The 18,515-nt window shown below is 42.6% G+C and overlaps 1 protein-coding gene across 3 annotated transcripts in view; it reads left to right on the forward strand.

Annotated features, from left to right (window-relative positions):
• The window catches only part of PTPRG (protein tyrosine phosphatase receptor type G), a 391,196-nt gene that overhangs the window by 308,324 nt on the left and 64,357 nt on the right, over nucleotides 1–18,515 (forward strand). For all 3 annotated transcript variants that reach the window (XM_066195198.1, XM_066195199.1, XM_066195200.1), the window contains 5 exons: nucleotides 3,649–3,833; nucleotides 5,778–5,886; nucleotides 7,607–7,656; nucleotides 9,921–10,710; nucleotides 17,457–17,589. In XM_066195198.1, the coding sequence (XP_066051295.1) occupies nucleotides 3,649–3,833; nucleotides 5,778–5,886; nucleotides 7,607–7,656; nucleotides 9,921–10,710; nucleotides 17,457–17,589 (1,267 nt within the window). The remainder of the gene's footprint in view (nucleotides 1–3,648; nucleotides 3,834–5,777; nucleotides 5,887–7,606; nucleotides 7,657–9,920; nucleotides 10,711–17,456; nucleotides 17,590–18,515) is intronic.

The raw sequence follows: 18,515 nt of genomic DNA on the forward strand, positions 1-18,515 counted from the left end.
TTGTCCAGAAGGCAGCAGCTAGCTTGTTTGCCAGGTTCTCCCAGTTCAGATCACCCCTTAGAGGAAGGTGAGTGTGTTTTTTCCCTCCAAGAGGTCCAGGGCAAGTCTGTGCCTGCAGTGGGGCATGGCCATAGTACTGCAAAGGCTCTTGCCTGTTCAGTGCCTCTGAGATGTGGCCTGGTTGCCCCAGCTGGGGGTTTCTGTCTCCACAAGTCTTGGCATGGGGCTGCTAGCTCAGGGCACAGTGGCTTTGGTGTCCTGCCAGACCTGTGCAGGTGTCTGCTCAGGATTGCACACACCACAGAAAGACACCCTGAAAGCCCCCGCAATATTTTAATATCCCTCAGGATCTGAATTTTAAACAGAGCATTAGTAATAGTTTCTTCTAAAATTAGCTGAGATGCTATTTCAGTGTAGAATAATGCTGGTTGCTGGTTTTGCGTCTTTTTTTTTTCCTCAAGAAATCATGAATTTTTTTTTTTTAGCTTATTAAGCCTGATTTTGTTAAAAAAAAAAAAGAAAAGAAAAAGAAAAGCTTGTGTTTCTCTTTAGTATGTCCTGATTATACTTCCCCTTCCCTGTCCCAACCTCTTCCTGCATTTCTATCTCTTCTTCAGCTGCACAATCAGTAGAGGTCCTTTAGCCTGTGATTCTTTTAATCTTCTTTGAAAAATCCAAGGCACAGAGAGTATTGAAAGAAAAATTAGATCTCTGGGAAATGCCAGTTGTTTTATAGATGGTCAAATCATTGCACTTTTTTCCCTTGCCTTTCAGACATTCACTATGTTATTATGTATCACTTTAATTAAATCATCAAATTGAATTATTGGATCAAATGTTTCTTTATTCCATTGTGTCTTAAGCAAGTTTAGTTAAATTAATAAAACCATATGTTTCATTATATAAAAAAACTATTTCTTTTTTGCCCATTCATAAGCTGTTTAAAAAAATGTGTTTGAACAGAAAAGGTTGGTTAACACTAAATTACTTCAGGTTTTTCAGATACTGCTCTGTGCCTTGGAATAAATTGAACCAAGTCATACTAAGTCATGAAAATTTTGTAACAGTTACTGAGAAAGTGCAGTATTGTAAATTCAGCCTCATTTTAGCTGGCTGTTGATGAGGCTTGTCCTCAGTCAAGTCACCAGAGTCACTCAGGTGTTTAGAAGTGCTCATGACCTTCTTGGATCAGGATGCAGGGTCAGGGAGAATCTCCTGACTCGGAGCCTGTGAGCCTCCAGTTTATCCTTGGGAATGACCCGCTTCGGTGGCTGGCACGAGCTGTTCCAAATGGCATCCAGGCTGGCTACAGAGAGTGGCACAGAATGGGGGACATGGCAGCCCCCTCTCCCTGGGGTGGCTTGGGGTCCCCGTGTGAAGAGCAGCTGGCCAGACTTCGTTCAGAGGGCTGGTGCAATTAAGGTAGATCTCTCTGTCTCTCAGGAAGGTTACCTGCTTGAATTATTTCTAAAACAATTTGATGCATGATTACTTTAAATACATAAATCTCAGCATGTCCTCCTGGAGGACAAGGACTGGGTAAGAGTTTTAGGTCTGGGTAGTGCTTCACCCTGGGCTCCTGTCTCTGATGGGATTTGATTAGGTGGAGCGATAAAGGCTGGCCTGGCATTTTGAAGTGTAATTCTGTGATGACAAAGGGCGTCAAAGAGGGCAGTTATGATTTATTGGTGCAGTTATCAATAAACAGTGATGTCAGGGAGAATTGATCTGACCATCTCAGCGGAAAGAGGTGAGCATGGAGAGGCATACCAAGGAAGCTCTGTAAATAGTGATAACAGAGATGGCTTTCAGCTGTCCCATCTCGTCCAGGTCCTGGCCACTTTCATCCTATGCTTTGGGGCACCCTGGGGGAGCCAGAGGGAAGCCATGGTGTGGCTTCTGACTTTGTGGTACTGACAGCCGAATGCTGTTTTGATTCCTTCACCTCGGCGTAAATAGAAACTCACATACATTTGTCCATTGCTTTTGGGTACTGAAGGGTTTGTTTGTTTTGCTGGATCGTCCTTCTGCATTGAGCAGAAGGATCTACTGCAAAACTGCAGGGTTGTCACCCCTCATGGCAAGAGCAAACATCAAAGATCTTTCCTGCCCAAGCATATTTCTGCCATTCATGTTGTCTTGTTCAGCTAGCTACAAAATGTGAGTTATAGCTGTACAAATGCATTTGACAGGTTTTTTTCCAATGTACTGGTAACACTGGTGTTTAAAGCATTTAATCATTTTTATTTAAGAACTGTAGCTATTTCAGTAATGTAACAGCAGTGCTGCATGGCTAACCTGCAAGTCCAGACATAGGAATAGACATATTTCCCCTTCAGTGCTGCTAGGACTCTTTAGAAGTGAAATAATGGCCAGATATACACGCAGTCACATACCTGCAGAGTGCAAACAAGCTCAGTGTGTTGGCTTTAAAAGGAAAAGTCGTACTGGGAAAAGTAATTCTGCAAACAGTGTCAGCCTGATGGGCAGGGTGACACTTTGCCTTTCCCTGGCAGAAGAGACCAGCTCCTTTGCCATGGCACATGTGTTTAGGTATCATTGCAAGTGATTTTCCTTGGTTCAGGGTTTATCCAGAGAAAGAGAATGTGAGAATCTGCCCTGAATCGGGTATTTTAAACGTGATTTTTAAAGCTTGGTAAAAAAATATCTAAACTCTTTATAGCTGGGAAGGGGACGATGCAGTTTTCCCACAGCATGTGAGTGCCATCTAGTGCTGTGCATCCCCACTCGGATCTTTCCATGGCAACTCCTTGAAAAGTGTTTCTCCAGCGCTGCGAGGGGATTGTGCGCACCCCACTCCTCGAGGGGCCGGGCTGCATTTGTGCCTGGGCTCTGTCTGCCCTGCAGAATTTTGGGTTTGGCACTGCTGGAAGCAGAAGCCTTGTTTTTCCCAGAGGTTAAGCTGCCCCTATGCTGATGTCCCCACTGACTTAAGCATGGCTGAGAAGTGACTTGTGCCTTCACACTGCACGTGGGGTTAGGAAGGCAGGGCTGCCTGGGGGCTCCTCTGCCTGCTCAGAGGAGATTCCCAAGGCCCTCAAAGAGCCACTCTTCCCAGCCACTTTTCCCTGTGCTGGTGAGACCTTACTGACAAACTGTGGAGCATCTTTAAAGAAAGATATATAGAAAGAGGAGTATAAAGTAACTATAAAAATATAGTAGGTTAACAGGAGAACATTTACTGACCCAGTAGTGCCACATTTTCAGAGGTTTCAACTCTTTCCAGGGCCAGCAGGGCACTTTGGGGTATTTAGCCCTTAACAGCAGGAGGGTGGGCATGAGGGAAGCCGTGGATCAGGTCCGCTGTATTTCTGAATGTTCCAGTGCAGAGCTCTTAAGTCACCAGGTTAAAGTGTAGGTGCAAATGTCAGGACTGAGAAATAAATCGAGAGCTAAGCAACCTGTCTGCATAGAATGGATTCTCTCATTCACTTTACTCAGGAAAGCAGAAAGCAGCTGCAGGTGGTATTAAATCCCATTGGTCTCAGTGGATTGCAGTCTAAGCTGTTTCTGTAGGCCAGGACATTAAAGAAAAAAACCTAGCTCTTCGAGTGAGGCACTGTTCTTCCTGTTTGTTTTCTCTCCGTTATTTAGAAGAGCTTCATCTTTTCTCCTTCTGTTTTTCAGCTTGTAGCACTCCTCCAGTCAACATGAAAGTGCAGCCTGTGAACAGGACAGCGCTACTGGTAACCTGGAACCAACCAGAAACCATTTACCACCCTCCAATCATGAACTACATGATCTCATATAGCTGGACTAAAAATGAAGATGAAAAGGAGAAGACTTTCACCAAGGACAGTGACAAGGACCTGGTAAAAGCACAGCATCAACCCCAGACATACGTATCAAGCTATCCTTCTATTGTTATTTTCTTGGTAGGAGGAGGTAGAGGAGGAAAGCAGTTGTTACCTTATAGGCAGGCTAATGTTTGGCCCACAGTGGATTGCTATTTAAATGTTCAGCATTAGTTGAACATTGCCTAACAGGTTACCCAAACACTGGAGTGTGAATTTATAGTTATGTGAGTGCATAAAGGACTGAATCTGCAGACACTTTTTCATGTAGTGTTGCTGAGAAGCAGCTGGCTCGGGAAATGGTGTGGCTCTGAATACCTTTTGGCTTGTGTTCAACTTACAGATTTTCACATTAAAAGTCCGATCCCCCAAAATCTGTTTCTGGGCTCAGGCTTTTCACTGTGCATAGCCCCTTGCAGACTTTGGAGCAGTTTCTGGCAGTAAGTGCTGCCAGAGGCAGGAGTTGCATAGTCAGTGCTTGAAGATTATTTTGAAGTGGCCCTGAACAAGCACTGCCTACATCTGGCAGTGTGAGAAAAAGAGAGAGGAGCAAGACTGTTCCAGCACAGATGGAAACACTGCTCTATCTCCTCCATTTAGGATTTCATCTGCTTGTCATTCTTGTCTAAGTGGAAGCAAGTATTGTACTGGTCCTTAACATTCTCTGCATATAAAACCAGAGTGACATATTCAGGTTTGAAAGGCCTCCATTTATTGTTAATCAAAGAAAGCCTCTAGAATAATGAAATCAGTAATTGTATATGCACATGAAAAATGCAGCAGCATAGTGTTATTCCTAATGACTGTTACCATATTTTTTTTTCAAATACACAATCCTCTGGGCCCATTCAATCAGTTATACAATAATACTTCTCTTATTCCCCTAGATGAAGCTTCTTTTACTTCATTTCCATTTATATTTCCAATTTCCCCACTAGACATTGTTATCTGGGTCACATTAGGGAACAATCTGCCTCATGAAATCAGAAAGGAATCATTGAAAGGCACCCAAGGTTATGATGTATTGTAACCTCTCTCTTGTCAGAATTTCACACTCATAAGGGAGATTTTTTAATCAGGTATAAGGAGGAGAGCCTTAATCAGCAAAAATGAGGTGGGCACCATGAAAGCATCCTGTTTTATGTAAAAGAAATAATTACAAGTTCAGGGGACGTGATGGAGTGATAACTTGGAAATAAATTGCAGTGAGACCCTGTGCTGCTCAGCAGAGCTTTGGGTTAAGAGAGCAATGACATCTTAGTCTATTTTAGGGGCAAGAGAAGAAGGAAACCCATTTTCAGTGAAAAGTGCAGATTGTTTTCAGTGCCCTGGCAGATACAGTTGGGCTGTCCCATCTTCAATCAGAGCTAGACAGTGTTTTGCTAGAGAGATCATAAGTATCTCAAGTGACTCATACAGCTACTCCTGTGACCTGATGTGATTGTGGACTAAGGCAACTCTCAGGTCTAGGAGTAAGCAGGGATATCCCAGCCCAGGATGCTCAGCCATCATGTTGCACAGTACACCAGCATCAAACTGCCTTAGCCAGTTTGTTGCAAAATGATCAGTTTGAATATGCAGTAACTTTTCTGGGCTTACCCTGTGTTTGGGACATGGATCTCCACCTAAAAAATCTTATTATAATTGCTGTAAAGGCAAATGACTTAAATTTAAGCTTTTCTGAGGAGAGCAGAGACACTGCGTCATGGAGACTGTCATGAGAACAGATGTGGGACGTGTTAATTTCTTTCTCATGGGCAGAGTCAGCAGTGTCTGGGTGCATCCCTTCAACCTTCAGCCTTGCTCTCTCCAGGGAACCACTGAATATTTCCGTGTAGAAATATAGCTTGTCTTACATGGCATAAATGTTCTGTGTTAGCACAATGCTTTATATATTTCAAAATGATCTTGGACAGTACTGTGGGGGTAAAAAACTGAATAATATCTATTTTTTTTAAACAGAAGGCCATCATTAGCCATGTCTCACCTGACATCCTTTATCTGTTCAGAGTTCAAGCAGTTTGCCGAAATGAAATGCGTAGTGACTTTAGCCAGACTATGCTCTTTCAAGGTAAAAAAGCCACGTACATATTTTTACATTGAACTATTCTTTGTTTGTTTAATATTTTCTTTGTAGAGTGCAATATGGTGTGAAGTTATTTCAGAAGATACTTGAATGCATGTAGATAATGCTAATTTCATGCTGTGGCCAGTGACTTGATCTGAATCTCATTTCCAGTGAGGAGGGTTTGCCTACACCTCTCACTGTCAGGGTTTGTCAGGTTTTAGGAGAAATCAGAGTTTTTCTTGGTACTAGTTTTCTGAAACAAATTCATCAGAGACTGCTTATGCATCAGAGACACAGCTATAACAGAATGTGAGTGTGATCAGTATCTGTTTTATGTAAAGAGGAAAGGAGATCAGTCCTACCTTGACAACCACATGTGGAGACATTCAGGTTTTGCCATGTATGCAACCTCAGTGATTTCCAAAACACACATATTTAAAGAAAATCAAAAGAACTAGATGATAAACTGTCCTTTGTCATGGATTTCCTTTTAAGTGTATTGGAGAAATCTGGTAAAGCTGAGATTCAGTAGAAGGACTTAATGATTTTAGAGGGATTTTAAGTGCTAAAGTTTTGCTCCTTCTTGGGAATTCATTATGACATTTTTTATTAAGTAGAGCAAATTTTGCCTCTGATGAGAGCATTCCCTCCCACTCCAGCTTATAGATGCATAAACCTCAAAATGGGTAACGGAAGAATAAAACAAGCAGAGAGTTAAAAGTTTAAATCCTTAGGATGAAGCAAAGAGTTGTCACTTGGATCTGATGCTGTGTATGGAATGAAATAATAGGGGCATTTTTCAGTGTCACTTTCAGAAAGTATAGGGGTTTTGATCCTGCTTTGCTAGCACTTAGTGTCTGAGGGATGTCAAGCTATAGACATGGTTTATTCTGTTGTGGTGGCATGCCACAGTGTTGGCAGCATTGCAGAGAGAGCAGGGATCAGACAAGTGTCCTGTCCAAGTCACGACTCATGTGCAGCTCTGTACTTGGTACCTCAGCACAGTGTTTTAAGCACACTTTTAAGTGCCAGGCAGAAGTTAGAAACTGGTGTATTGCTTATTATGACCTCTTTTACTAGATGATGGAATGGAAAATTCTTTGAAGTTTGACTACAATAACTGTTAAATCACAGTTAGATGTAAATCATTACTGACAGCTCTGTAGGAGGTCCTTCGAGTACTCTAGCCCAGTTCTAGCCAAGTATTCAATGCAGTGGAAGTGATACACACATCTGCAGTGGGAGTAGATGATGTGATTCCTTCCACATGTCCCCAAAAAGGAGCTGCTGTTCTAATCTCTGGCTGTACCCAACATGTAACCTAGAAAATGAATCCAGTTGAGCGTTCAAAACATTATTCAGAGGTTGATTGTAGTTGTAGTTGAGATATATAACGATAAATAAGGATAACATTATAAGGACAGAAAAAAGCTATTATCATCAAGCTACTCTTGCTTCCTGTGTAAGTCAGGATGTTTCATCCAGCTTGGGGTTGAAGGAGAGAATTTGTTTTCTGTCAGAAAGTCAGCATTGCCAGGCCTGAGTTATTAAAGACAAGCAAGACTGTTTAGACGCAAGTGCAGAGTGAGGTGAGTAATGCCCCAAGAGCTGAGTAGCCTTTGCTCCAGACTGAGACCTGTACTGTATTCTGTAGGCACATGTTGAGCAGTTGTTCCTCTGCCTCCTCCCCTGCCCTGACGTGCTGCTTTTCTTCCCTCCCCAGCTAACACCACTCGAATTTTCGAGGGGACCCGAATTGTGAAGACAGGAGTGGTAAGTCATGGATTTAGGGAGCGGGGATTTGGGGACATTTCCCACCAGGTGGCAGCACGATGTTGGAAATCTGCAGCAGGACCCAGCCTTCCTGGGGAAGGGGTGTCCAGACCTGTCGCAGAAGGGTTTATAGCATAAAATACAGCTCCAATATGAAATGGTTTTCTAGCTTCATGCTCTGAGAGGCTTTGACCACTAAAAATCGAATGTTAAAAACTTTTCCTCAATCTGTATTCGACCCATTTAGAGGGGATTTGTAAAATCTTTATTTCCACAGATGACTGTGGAAATAAATTTTAATTTCTTTTATTAACTGTATGAGAAGAAGTATATGCAACAGAAATAAGGCCTCATACACAGCATCTTTGCTCTTCCAGTGCTTTAAGGATACCTGTTACTGTGTGAACAAAACTTGAACAATGTCTGTTTTATTTTAATTCAGGTGAGACTGTAACAAGTCACTGAGGCCAAGTTTTGTATTCCAGATTCAGAAATGTTGGTACATTTACAGTAAAAGTGGAATACACTGTTTCAGTTTTGAAAGCATCTTATTAGTTTATTTAATATTAACTATCCATAACCTAAATTTCTTGGCATCCAGTGTATTGTGTTGTAGAGTCAAATTTATGGGCTGGATTCATACTATTGAATTTACTCTAAGTACATTGCTTCTGGTTTTATTCTGATCCAGTTTGATATACTCTCTAGTAAGAAATAACATATACAAAGCATGCATTTGAATTATTAATGTTTGTTTAATGATGTATAGATGTTTTCTAGATATATGAAATCTGCTGTCAAATTTTAATACTCAGTCCAGCTTTGAGACTGTTCATGCCTGCAAAGAGCAAATCTCACAGTGCCTTAGGGATTGAGATTGATAAGTATCTGAAAGTTTAGATGCTTATTTAAAGTTTTGACTTGAAATCTCTAAAGCACAGGTTTGCATCTGAGATCTCAGGTGCTCTGTGATTGCAGCTGGTCAAAAATAATGTGAGGATGCGGAAATATTGTTATAAATTTCGGTTTGCAAAATAAACATTTTTCATTTTTTCCAATGTTCAGCAGCACCTTTTTAACCCTTTTTTGTTCTGATCTGGTGTGTACCTTTCCACCTAATGGTCCTTCTGCTGATGAATTCAGTAATGTGAGACATTTTTCAGTAATTTAGAGAGAGAATGGTCAGGTTGTCCAGAGGAACCACTGACTCTGCTCTTCCACAGATTTATTCCTTGTCTTTAGACAATTCACTTCGGTCCCTTTTTCCGCGTGTAATTCAGGACTAGTTCTTTATGAACAGACTAAGGTTAAGTTCTTTATGTGTGTACTGAGGGGTTTTATTTACAGCAGAACACACACACGTGTGCAGAGACCCGCATGCGTGCAGTGAGTTGACATTGATATTGGCAGGGTGCAGAGGATGCAAACTCCATAGTTCATTACCTCATTCTCTCAGTGAGGCAGGGAGTGCCAGTCCTGCCTTTCCTTTGCTGGTGATGGCCAGGGAGAGTCCTGTGGATGTGGAAAACCGAGTCTATACATGGGTGTCACAGCCTGGAAGTCCTGGCAGATGTGGTGGTGGCTTGCTGAGGGGCTCCTGATGCTCTCCAAGTCCTTTAGGAGTGTCCAGCTGGCCATGCTGCAGTTCTTTTGTAACAAGAGCAATGCCTCATAGCAACACGAGTCCTTAGGAGAATAATCCTGATGGGTAAATTAAGGAAATAAAAATAGTATCCTTTGAGGCCCTCACAATGTGCGTAGGAAGAGCCAGAGTTCCTTGTCAGAGCAGACCCACCAGCCAGGGATGCTCACGCTGGCAGCCATTATTTTGGGACAGCCCTTATGTAACACTGTATTTTTAAACTCCTGTATTCTGAGGATGAAAGCACTGTGAGTAATGCAGCTGAACTCATTAAACTCCTTTACATTCTTCTCACCCCAAGAGGAAATGTTACTCACAAGTCGGTAGTGATGTGGGTGGAGAAGGTCCCAATGTAAAATAAAGATAAGGATAAAGAGGGTTTTAGTGATGATGTGATGAAGGCAGGGAGGTTTCCTCTCTGTGATTTTCTGGTAGCTCTGTGGCGTGTTCTGTCCTGGCTCAGCCTTTTATCCAGCTGGTGTTGAGTCTCTGGTTTTAGGAGAATAGCATGTGTGTGAAAAGGGAGGGAAAAGCAAGATGATGACCCCAGGTGGTATGCCGGGCCCCCGCTGATGCTCTCTGCTGTGTTTTCTTCCCCTCTGCTGCCGGTGATCTCCTCAAGCCCACAGCATCTCCTGCCTCCTCAGCAGACATGGCTCCCATCAGCTCCGGCTCCTCTACCTGGACCTCCTCGGGGCTCCCCTTCTCCTTCGTGTCCATGGCCACAGGCATGGGCCCTTCCTCCAGTGGCAGCCAGGCCACCGTGGCCTCCGTGGTGACCAGCACCTTGCTGGCAGGGCTGGGCTTCAGCGGTGGGGGCATCTCCTCCTTCCCCAGCAGCGTGTGGCCCACCCGGCTGCCCGCGGCCGCCGCCCCCAGCAAACAGGCCGGCCGGGCCGTGGTGACCACCGAGGCCGCCGCCGCCTCCCCAGGGCCGGAGCGGGACGCGGCACTGACCAAGGACGGCGAGGGCGCCGAGGAGGGGGAGAAGGATGAGAAGAGTGAAAGCGAGGACGGGGAGCGGGAGCACGAGGAAGAGGAAGAGAAGGATGCTGAAAAGAAGGAGAAAAGCAGGGCGACGGCAGCCTCAGAGGCACGCAATAGCACAGAGCCCAGCGTGGCCGTGGCTTCCCCCAACAGGACTGCTGAGGAAGAAGGAAATCAAACCCTACCGGGAGAAGTGCCAAACCAAAACGTTGCCCCCACGGCTGGAAGTGCCGAGGAGGAGAGCTTTGCCGAAGCCGACACTCAGCCCCAGCTGCTCCCTTCCACCCAAGTGCCACCAGCGTTCACCGACGAACTGTACCTGGGCAAGATCCCAAGACGACCAGAGACAACAAGAAAACCTCCAAAGGTGGACAGGTTTCCAGAGGAACATCCCTCAGATAACAAATTCATCACCATTAACCCAGGTGAGTGATCTGTGGGGAAACTGATTTCACCAGCGTAAGTGTTGGAAAACAACACAGTCCAAACTCCTTACTGATTTCCAGTAGATGCAGCATTTTTGTGGTGTCTGGCTACATCTGATTGGCAGGTTGTCACAGAACCCAACCCCACAGATTGGTACTGAGGGGAGCGTAGTGGAAAGGAATATCCTTTTATTGGGACAGATTCATGATCCTTGTAGCTTATTGGAAGAGAAAATCTGCAAAATTTTTAACTCCCAACATGCTACATCAAGGACTTTGCTGAAAAGAAAAAGGGAGGGGAATGCAATGAACTATAGCTGTGAAATTAATTTGGAAGAGCGGCTGCTGTGCTGAACTGGCATTTCATAGGAAGTTTGGTATATGTGCTTCTAGCTAATTTAGTTTATCTGCAGGATTCTCCCTGACTGAGCTTTGAGATATTCCCCCAAATCAAGGATAATTGCTGGTTTATTTCTCAACACAAAACCTACATGCTCTGATCTTCCAAAACAAGGCACCTTCTGCACTAGGATTACCTTCTGGTTTTTTCTGTGAGGAAAAAAAAAAACCACTTAACCAGGCAGAGTTAGCATATTTTCTATTTGTCCTGGTGAGAATTGCCAGTGCTCCTGTACACTCCAACTCTGGATGTGTGCAGCAGCTCCACAGTGTGTGCACAGCAAATGCAAGCTCTTGGAAGCCTGCCCAGGTGATGTGCATGTGCAGCAAGGCTGCTGTGGTCGGGGTTTGCTGTGCTGGTCCCTCATGGTGCTCCCAATGCGCCGTGAGGAATGTCCACACGTGTTCCTGCTTGGGGAGCTCCGGGCACTGGTGAGGAAAACTGCAGGAAGCAAATGGAGTACATGCATGTGGATTTGTTTTAGGCTTTATTTCTTTAGCTTTTAGATTGATTTATTTATTAGACAAGTTTATTTGAGTGATTATGTGTATTACCACAGCATTTATGAGATAGTGCACTTTTTTTGTTTATTGGTTTTTTTTTGGGGGGGGGAGAAGGGTTACTACTATTGTTTGTTTTGCTAATCTGTAGAGTGTTTTATAATGTTCTTTTTCCATCAAAGCTGCTCTAGAGTAGTGTGAAAAAGCCTTACATATTTATTTTTTCCCTACATTGATAAACACAAAAATGCAGATATTGTACATTCAGTTATAGCTCAGAACCAATTTTAAAAACAAAGCTAAATCCAATCTTTATTAACATTTGTTACAGAAGTGCTGACCAGTCTGTAATGCTTTGAATCATAACTGTTCTTTTAGGGATCAGATTAACAATGCAGAAGGTGAGAAATTTGCAACAGGTTGTGCTGGGGTTTTTTTGTTTGTTGTTTTTTTTTTTTTAAATACACTGCTGTTTTTCTTACTGCCCAGCTGGAAATCCTCAAAGGTCAGTGCTCCCACTGAATATGATGTGAGAGGCCTGTCAGGCAGCTTTCAACATGCCACTTGCCCTAAAACACCTTTGTGTTAGGAAGGAGGCCTCTTGGGAGTGCTACCCCTGTGAGAAGACACTTGGGCATGCAGGAGCTTTCCTCCAGGCTGGATCTAGGTTACCAAAGACACAGGCTGGTGAATTAGACTAGCACAAAGGCTGAGACTAGTTGCTTCAGCTTCATTGTTTTCCCCAGTAACATGGAAATTTGCAATTCATACAGACAGACCTGACCTAACTCATGGCAGCAGTTGAGTTCAGTGAAACTCCAGCCATAGCAAGACCTCTTCCTGTGAGAAAGGGCCTTAAAGGTTTTCCATAACAAGTTAAGCCTGAAATCAAGACAAGTAAAGCCAAGTGGGCATTGCCAGAAATGTCTGAAAGGATTCGTGAGCATCAGGACAGCTAAGACTCTGTTAAGGCCACTTCCAAAGTGAGCAGAAAGCATCTCTGCCGTTTACTCTGTCCCAGTGTGAGGGCAGAAACATTTTTGGATGCATCTTTTCCCCTGGCATCTTTTCTCTTTTGCATCTTTTAAAAGCAGGTTTTAAAAAGCTGTCAAGGTTTCAAAATTTTTTTTGTGAGTAGAAAGTTTAATCATTTTAAAGAGTAGAAAATTGTTTTGTAACAATGTACATTTGTAAAATTAATTATACAGCATCAAATTAGCAGTTGTAAGGAGATAACTGAATGGGGAAGTACTCATGAGTGTGCATGATTACAGGAGAACAGGGAACTCATGAGAAATTACAGGGAAAGTGCGAGGCCAATTAGTACAGCAAGGCTCATTTTCTTTTAGTGCTTATTTCTCATGTACACACACACACACCTCTCCTGAGGCCGTGTCATTACATTCCAAATGGCATTGGCCTCTTTTTGCCTGTGGTATTGGCCAATGCTAATGATTGTCTTCTGTCACCGAATGCTTGCTTGCATTCTCCTCTTTCATTTTCCTGATCATCCTTTTCTCTGTTTTGGTGCCACATTAGACTAATTGTACTTTTGATCTGCAACTGTTACACACACAGCTGCTCAGCATTGTCTGTGACTCTGAAACCTGAAAATCAGAAAAACAGCAATTAAAATTATACTCTCACAAAAGAGGGAGGAAAAAAGAGAAAAGAAGCAAAGGGGAAAAGATGAAACCTAGGAGGATTCAGTTTAATCAGGCTAAAGTGGATACTATCCCACAGAATTTTGTTTGATTGTGCCAGAAAATTAAACAGGTCCTTTGTTTTTTACTGGAGTTAACAACTGGACTGTTGTAGCAAAGTAATAGCTCTGGGGTTGGGGCAAAAGCCTGAGGGGTCAGCTGGGACTGAGGGCAGAGAGATGGGTTTGACTCCTCATCCAGATTTCAGCCAGGTCCTCCCATCCCTCAGTGTTCACCCACCTCTGCTGAGTTCCTCCCATGAGCGGGCTTTGTAGAGACAGAGAGATCGTGATGTGCAGGGTTGAATTTCAAGCCTGATCTGTGCTTTTAACAAAGACTGAATATTGGATTTTAGAGCAGTCTTTGCCAGGTCTGAGGTTACAAAAGCCTTTTAGGGATAACCTCATTAGCATAATTAAACATCTGTGTAATTCTTCTCCATCTGCAGCAAGGATTATTAAGCTGTGTTTTCATGTGGCACTTCAGCCATTTTCACACAGAATCACGGAGTGTATAAAGTTGGGAAGGATCACTGGAGTCAGTGAGTCCAGTCTCCTTCCTCTAGAAGGGTTCCCTATAGCAATTTAATCAGGCTTGTGTCCAGACAGCTTTTAAATATCTTCAGAGGTGTATATGGCAACTTACAGGAGCAAACAGCAGAATGGCTTGAAAATGAAAGAACTGAATTATTTAATGCCTGCAAACTATGAATATCAGATATGGGATTAAATATGATTGGCATCTGTTACAAAGCAGTGAAAAGCCATGCTTAGTAGTGCACAGGCTGTGACTACTGCAGGAGTGCCTTGAAGAAATAGGGGGTAACAGCTGCACCATGACACAAGCTTGTATCAAAGGTAATACTTCTTTAAGAAACACGGGTTTGCCTTTTTGTCATTTAATATTATGGCAAATATTGTTGTCCAGAATTCATTAATACCTTCGTGTAAGTTCATAACTTCATTTACTCAAGGGAAGGATGAGCAAGCTGACTTTCTCTTAGGAGACCGTGTGGTCTGAGGCAGTTCAGCACCAGGGCTTTTCTTTTAAAATGGCATCTGAAATGGTACAACAAACAGAACTTTGTCCTGGCAGTGTGTGCAATGGCAAGAATGATGAAAGTAGATAGGTTATATAGTACAGCTATGGTTGCTTATTATAGCAAGCAGTGTTACTTAAGGGAAATAAACATGTTTCTTTTCTCAGGAACCAATTTCCAAGAATACACAGGGAAAAAAAGCACATTTCACAAACTGTAGAATGCCTCTTTCTTACCTTGACCTTTGCACAAGAATGCACTGCCAGAGCCTCCCTGGCTGCTTGATGCCATCCAATAATGCCATCCAATACTCCCTGTGTCAGGGCTCATCCATCCAGTGCCTGGGTGGAACTGCTGAATGGGTGGTTCACAGAAGATAGGGACTTTTCCAGACACAGGAGTAGATTTACTAGTGCCAGGGCTTGTATCATGTGGGACCTCCTGAAACAGATATGCTGTAATAATTTTTATTCCTTCCTACTGGGATGAATTCCAAGCCAGTAAAAGGCAAACTGAATTAATTCGACGAAGGCATATGCCACTGGAAACTGTTTACATTTCTTAGCAAAAATGGAGTTTCCTAGTCCGTTTTTTAAGCTTCCCCCATCCCCTGCCAAGTACAGCTTATGGTGGGCACTGTTACAAGGATATGCTGTTGACACTACCAGGGCTTGACTAGGCTTGACTTCTTGCTTTGGAAAAGAATGAAATGGTGACTATTTTTTTTATTTCACACTATTTTGTTATATGGGAGAACAGGAAACCGTAGAGGCCCAGATCTGTCTTCTTGTGTGTGTGTTTTCATTTCATCTTTTTCCAAGTTATCCAGCACTCTGGCTTTTCTTAGGCTGTTCTGCCATGACACTCAAGACAGACACCAGCTCTCCAGCTGCAGTGCTCTACCTCTGGCCCCAGCTGCCATTCTTGTACAATTTTGGTTGGCACTGGTTTGTTTAAGCTCTCACAACACGTTACTTAAACAGTGGAAAACACCTCAGACCTCTTCAAAGCCAGTACAAGAACTGTATCTTTTCTTCTGAAGCACATCATTGCTTGGGCATTCCCAACTGGAATTTCAGGGCCAGCCATCAGTATTAGGGAATGGCAATTGCTATTCTGGCACTCAGCATACTGAGCACTTCCTTGTCCTCACATTTGTGGCACAGGGAGTTGGCAGGGGCAGATAAGTGAGTTCTCCACACTAGACTAAGAGGAGCATCGTGAGCACTGCAGAATTTAATAGTTTGCATTGGGACTCCAGCCCATGCTGTGCTTACAATGGAATTGAATTTTCTTCCCATGCAAACAGAAACATATGGTTTTGTGTTGAAAGATGTGGAGGTGAAACTAAACATAATACTGTCATTGGAGAGAACTGAGGCAACACCCTAATGGATATAAGGTGGTGTGACTATTTGACTCTCCTACAAAGTTTTATTACATCACGTAGTTTTTTTTGCTTTGTCCCTTTTACTATTCTGATTAGTAGCACCTCACAGGCTTACTTTTTTCATGCTCTTAAATGATTTGAAATGCACTGGTAATAACTGATGCCTCAAGACTTAGCATTTCATAAGTTTGGCAAATACAGAGAATAAGCCTTTGCTCTAATTTGAGGGTTGCTCTTTTCCTTATTCTTTGCTAGTCAAGGAATTCAAAGATGTTCAATCAAAGTGCACGTTCACTTCCCCCAAACATCCTTCTGATTAGCATGTCATTTAGGCTGCTTGCTAAAGGGCATTACCTCTATCAGCCTAGTTCTCAAAACTAGGAAGATTTCTTGCTGGGCTTGCAGCAGCCTGCAGCCTTGCTCTGTTTTCAGCAGTCAGGCAAAAGCATTTACAATTAACCTTTACTTCCACGTTAGTTGAATTTTACTCCTGCCTACGGAGGAGTATAATCTAAATGCTATTAAAATAGAGTATGACTTCATATTATGTGACATCTGGTGACTTCCAATTATCTGTGTTTTGCCTGCCTATGGTGAAAAGGCAATTATGTTCTTCTGGTAGGATTTGCAGCAGTTTCGGAAGATACGATAATACAATACTGAATGAGGGCAAGGAAGCATGTTGGTAAGGAAAGACTCAAACAGGCTTAAAAGTAGAAGTCAAGTGTGCATGTTTCAGTCCTTGAAATCTGAAACTGTCTGTGCTAATCCTTTCCCATTATGTCCTGTTGACAGGTATTGATCAACCACTGCCTGTTTGTTAGGAAACATGAATAAGATATGGAATCTGCTTCTGCATTTTTCTTTTATCATCCTGTCTAAACCAATTTATTCCTCAAGTCGACATGAATTTGCACAAATTAGATGTCTTTTGAAATACATTGGTGCAATGTCTATGCTCAGTGGCTCCAGTACTTGCAGAACTTCTAGATATTCATCTTATATATGATACAATCATTTTAGTGAGATGTCATGCAAAAAGTGAAGTGGAGTTAACTCAGCCAGATCTCAGGGTATTGACGAACTTTAATTTTGTTCAAAAGCTGTGGCATAATGATTTCTTCTGTCAGTTACAACACATCCTATCCATTCATTCATCCACCCATCTTGACAATCCATATGCTAAAAAGTGCTTTCGTATGCAGTAACCCACCAGATTGTGACAATTCTGCAAATGATGTGACATGACACCCAACATGTTGAGGATTTTTTATTTTAAGATAGTTACCAAGAAATTTATTTCTAAAGCAAAGTATTACACAGAGCTTTGCAAACAGGGCTGTCCTGCACTGTTGAGAAACGGAGTACATTCATTTATCTGCAAGCACTGATGATGGAGCACAGCACTGGCTCAGTGGGTACTCCACATCTGATAATAGGTGCTTGCATGAAAGAGTCCTAAAAGTGTCTATGAGACCATAATTACAAGCAGTAGTGAAATCCTAGCCATATGTGGCAGTAAACACCATACTTCTGTGCTCTCATGTCTCAGACTGAAGACAAATGGAGTCCCACCTTGCAGTTAGAGGATCTCTGCTCTGTTTACTCATAGCATGTAAAAGGGATAAGCTATTTGTTTTGTTTACACATTTTTCCACACAGTAATTCTTTTTTCCATCCAGTAATTGGTTTTGTTATGTGTTTTAACACACAGCTGGCAAGAACAGCTCCAGCATGGCCACGAGACCTTCTCCTGGTAAAATGGAATGGATCATCCCACTCATTGTGGTCTCAGCACTGACCTTCGTGTGCCTCATTCTTCTCATCGCTGTGCTTGTCTACTGGAGGTGAGCCTGTTTCCTTGTCGAAGGAAACTAATTAGGATTTGAAACACATTTCAGGTAGTGTTTTTAGGTCCTGTGGTTTTTTTATTTTAATACAGGTTACAGTGATAGATGCATTAGATAGTTCCCTGGGTGCTAGGACAGTTTTGTTGGTTAACTATTCAGCTGTCTTGAATACTGATTTTTGTGTTAGTGAAAATTAGCTTGGTAGAGGTCTACTAATGGTAGAGCCAGCTGTAAAGGTGACAAATATTTTCACAATTAGTCCCTCTGAAGTAGCTATAAAAAATTATCTTTGTCTTGGCCTTCAGGAAAGGTGGTTGTGGGAGAAAATCCCAGCTGGACTGGCCTTGGTTTCATGGGTGTCTTTGCCACAAACCTCCTGTGTAATCTTATGCAGTTCTCTCCTTCCTTGACTGTACTTCAAGAAAGTGGGATAAGCTTCTTTCACATTCCACAGCAATGCTGTTTAGCATTGGTGAAGAGTTCGGAAGTGCAGCCTGCAAGGTTTTGAAAGTGAAGATTGCCTCTTACAAAGAGACACTGTCATTCACACCAGTGGGCATTGGTTCAGTGGTAGAGACCAGGATTAGCATCAACAAACCCCTCTCCATTTGATTTAGAGTAAACTAAAACCTGTAGCACCTCCTTGTGTCAAAATCAGAACCCAGAGGCACCTCATTTGTCTGGTAGTTAACATTAACCAGGGAAAAGCCACATACAAGGTATTTAGGAATTATTTAAAAATCTGATTAGATGGGATGGAGGAAAGTAGCTTTGATGAAAAATACCAGCCCATTGATCATTATATTTGCAGTACCAAGCTATTTTTCAGTACACCCATTTTGCTAACAATTAGTTGGCCCAATTGTGGAGGCTGAGAACATTAGAAAGAATTAATAAGTAGATGGCAATAGTCTTGTGAAAAG

The sequence above is a fragment of the Chamaea fasciata genome, unplaced genomic scaffold (assembly GCF_029207755.1).
Source record: "Chamaea fasciata isolate MVZ Bird 193981 ecotype frontalis unplaced genomic scaffold, bChaFas1.0.hap1 SCAF_13, whole genome shotgun sequence".
Classification (NCBI taxonomy): Eukaryota; Metazoa; Chordata; class Aves; order Passeriformes; family Sylviidae; genus Chamaea; species Chamaea fasciata.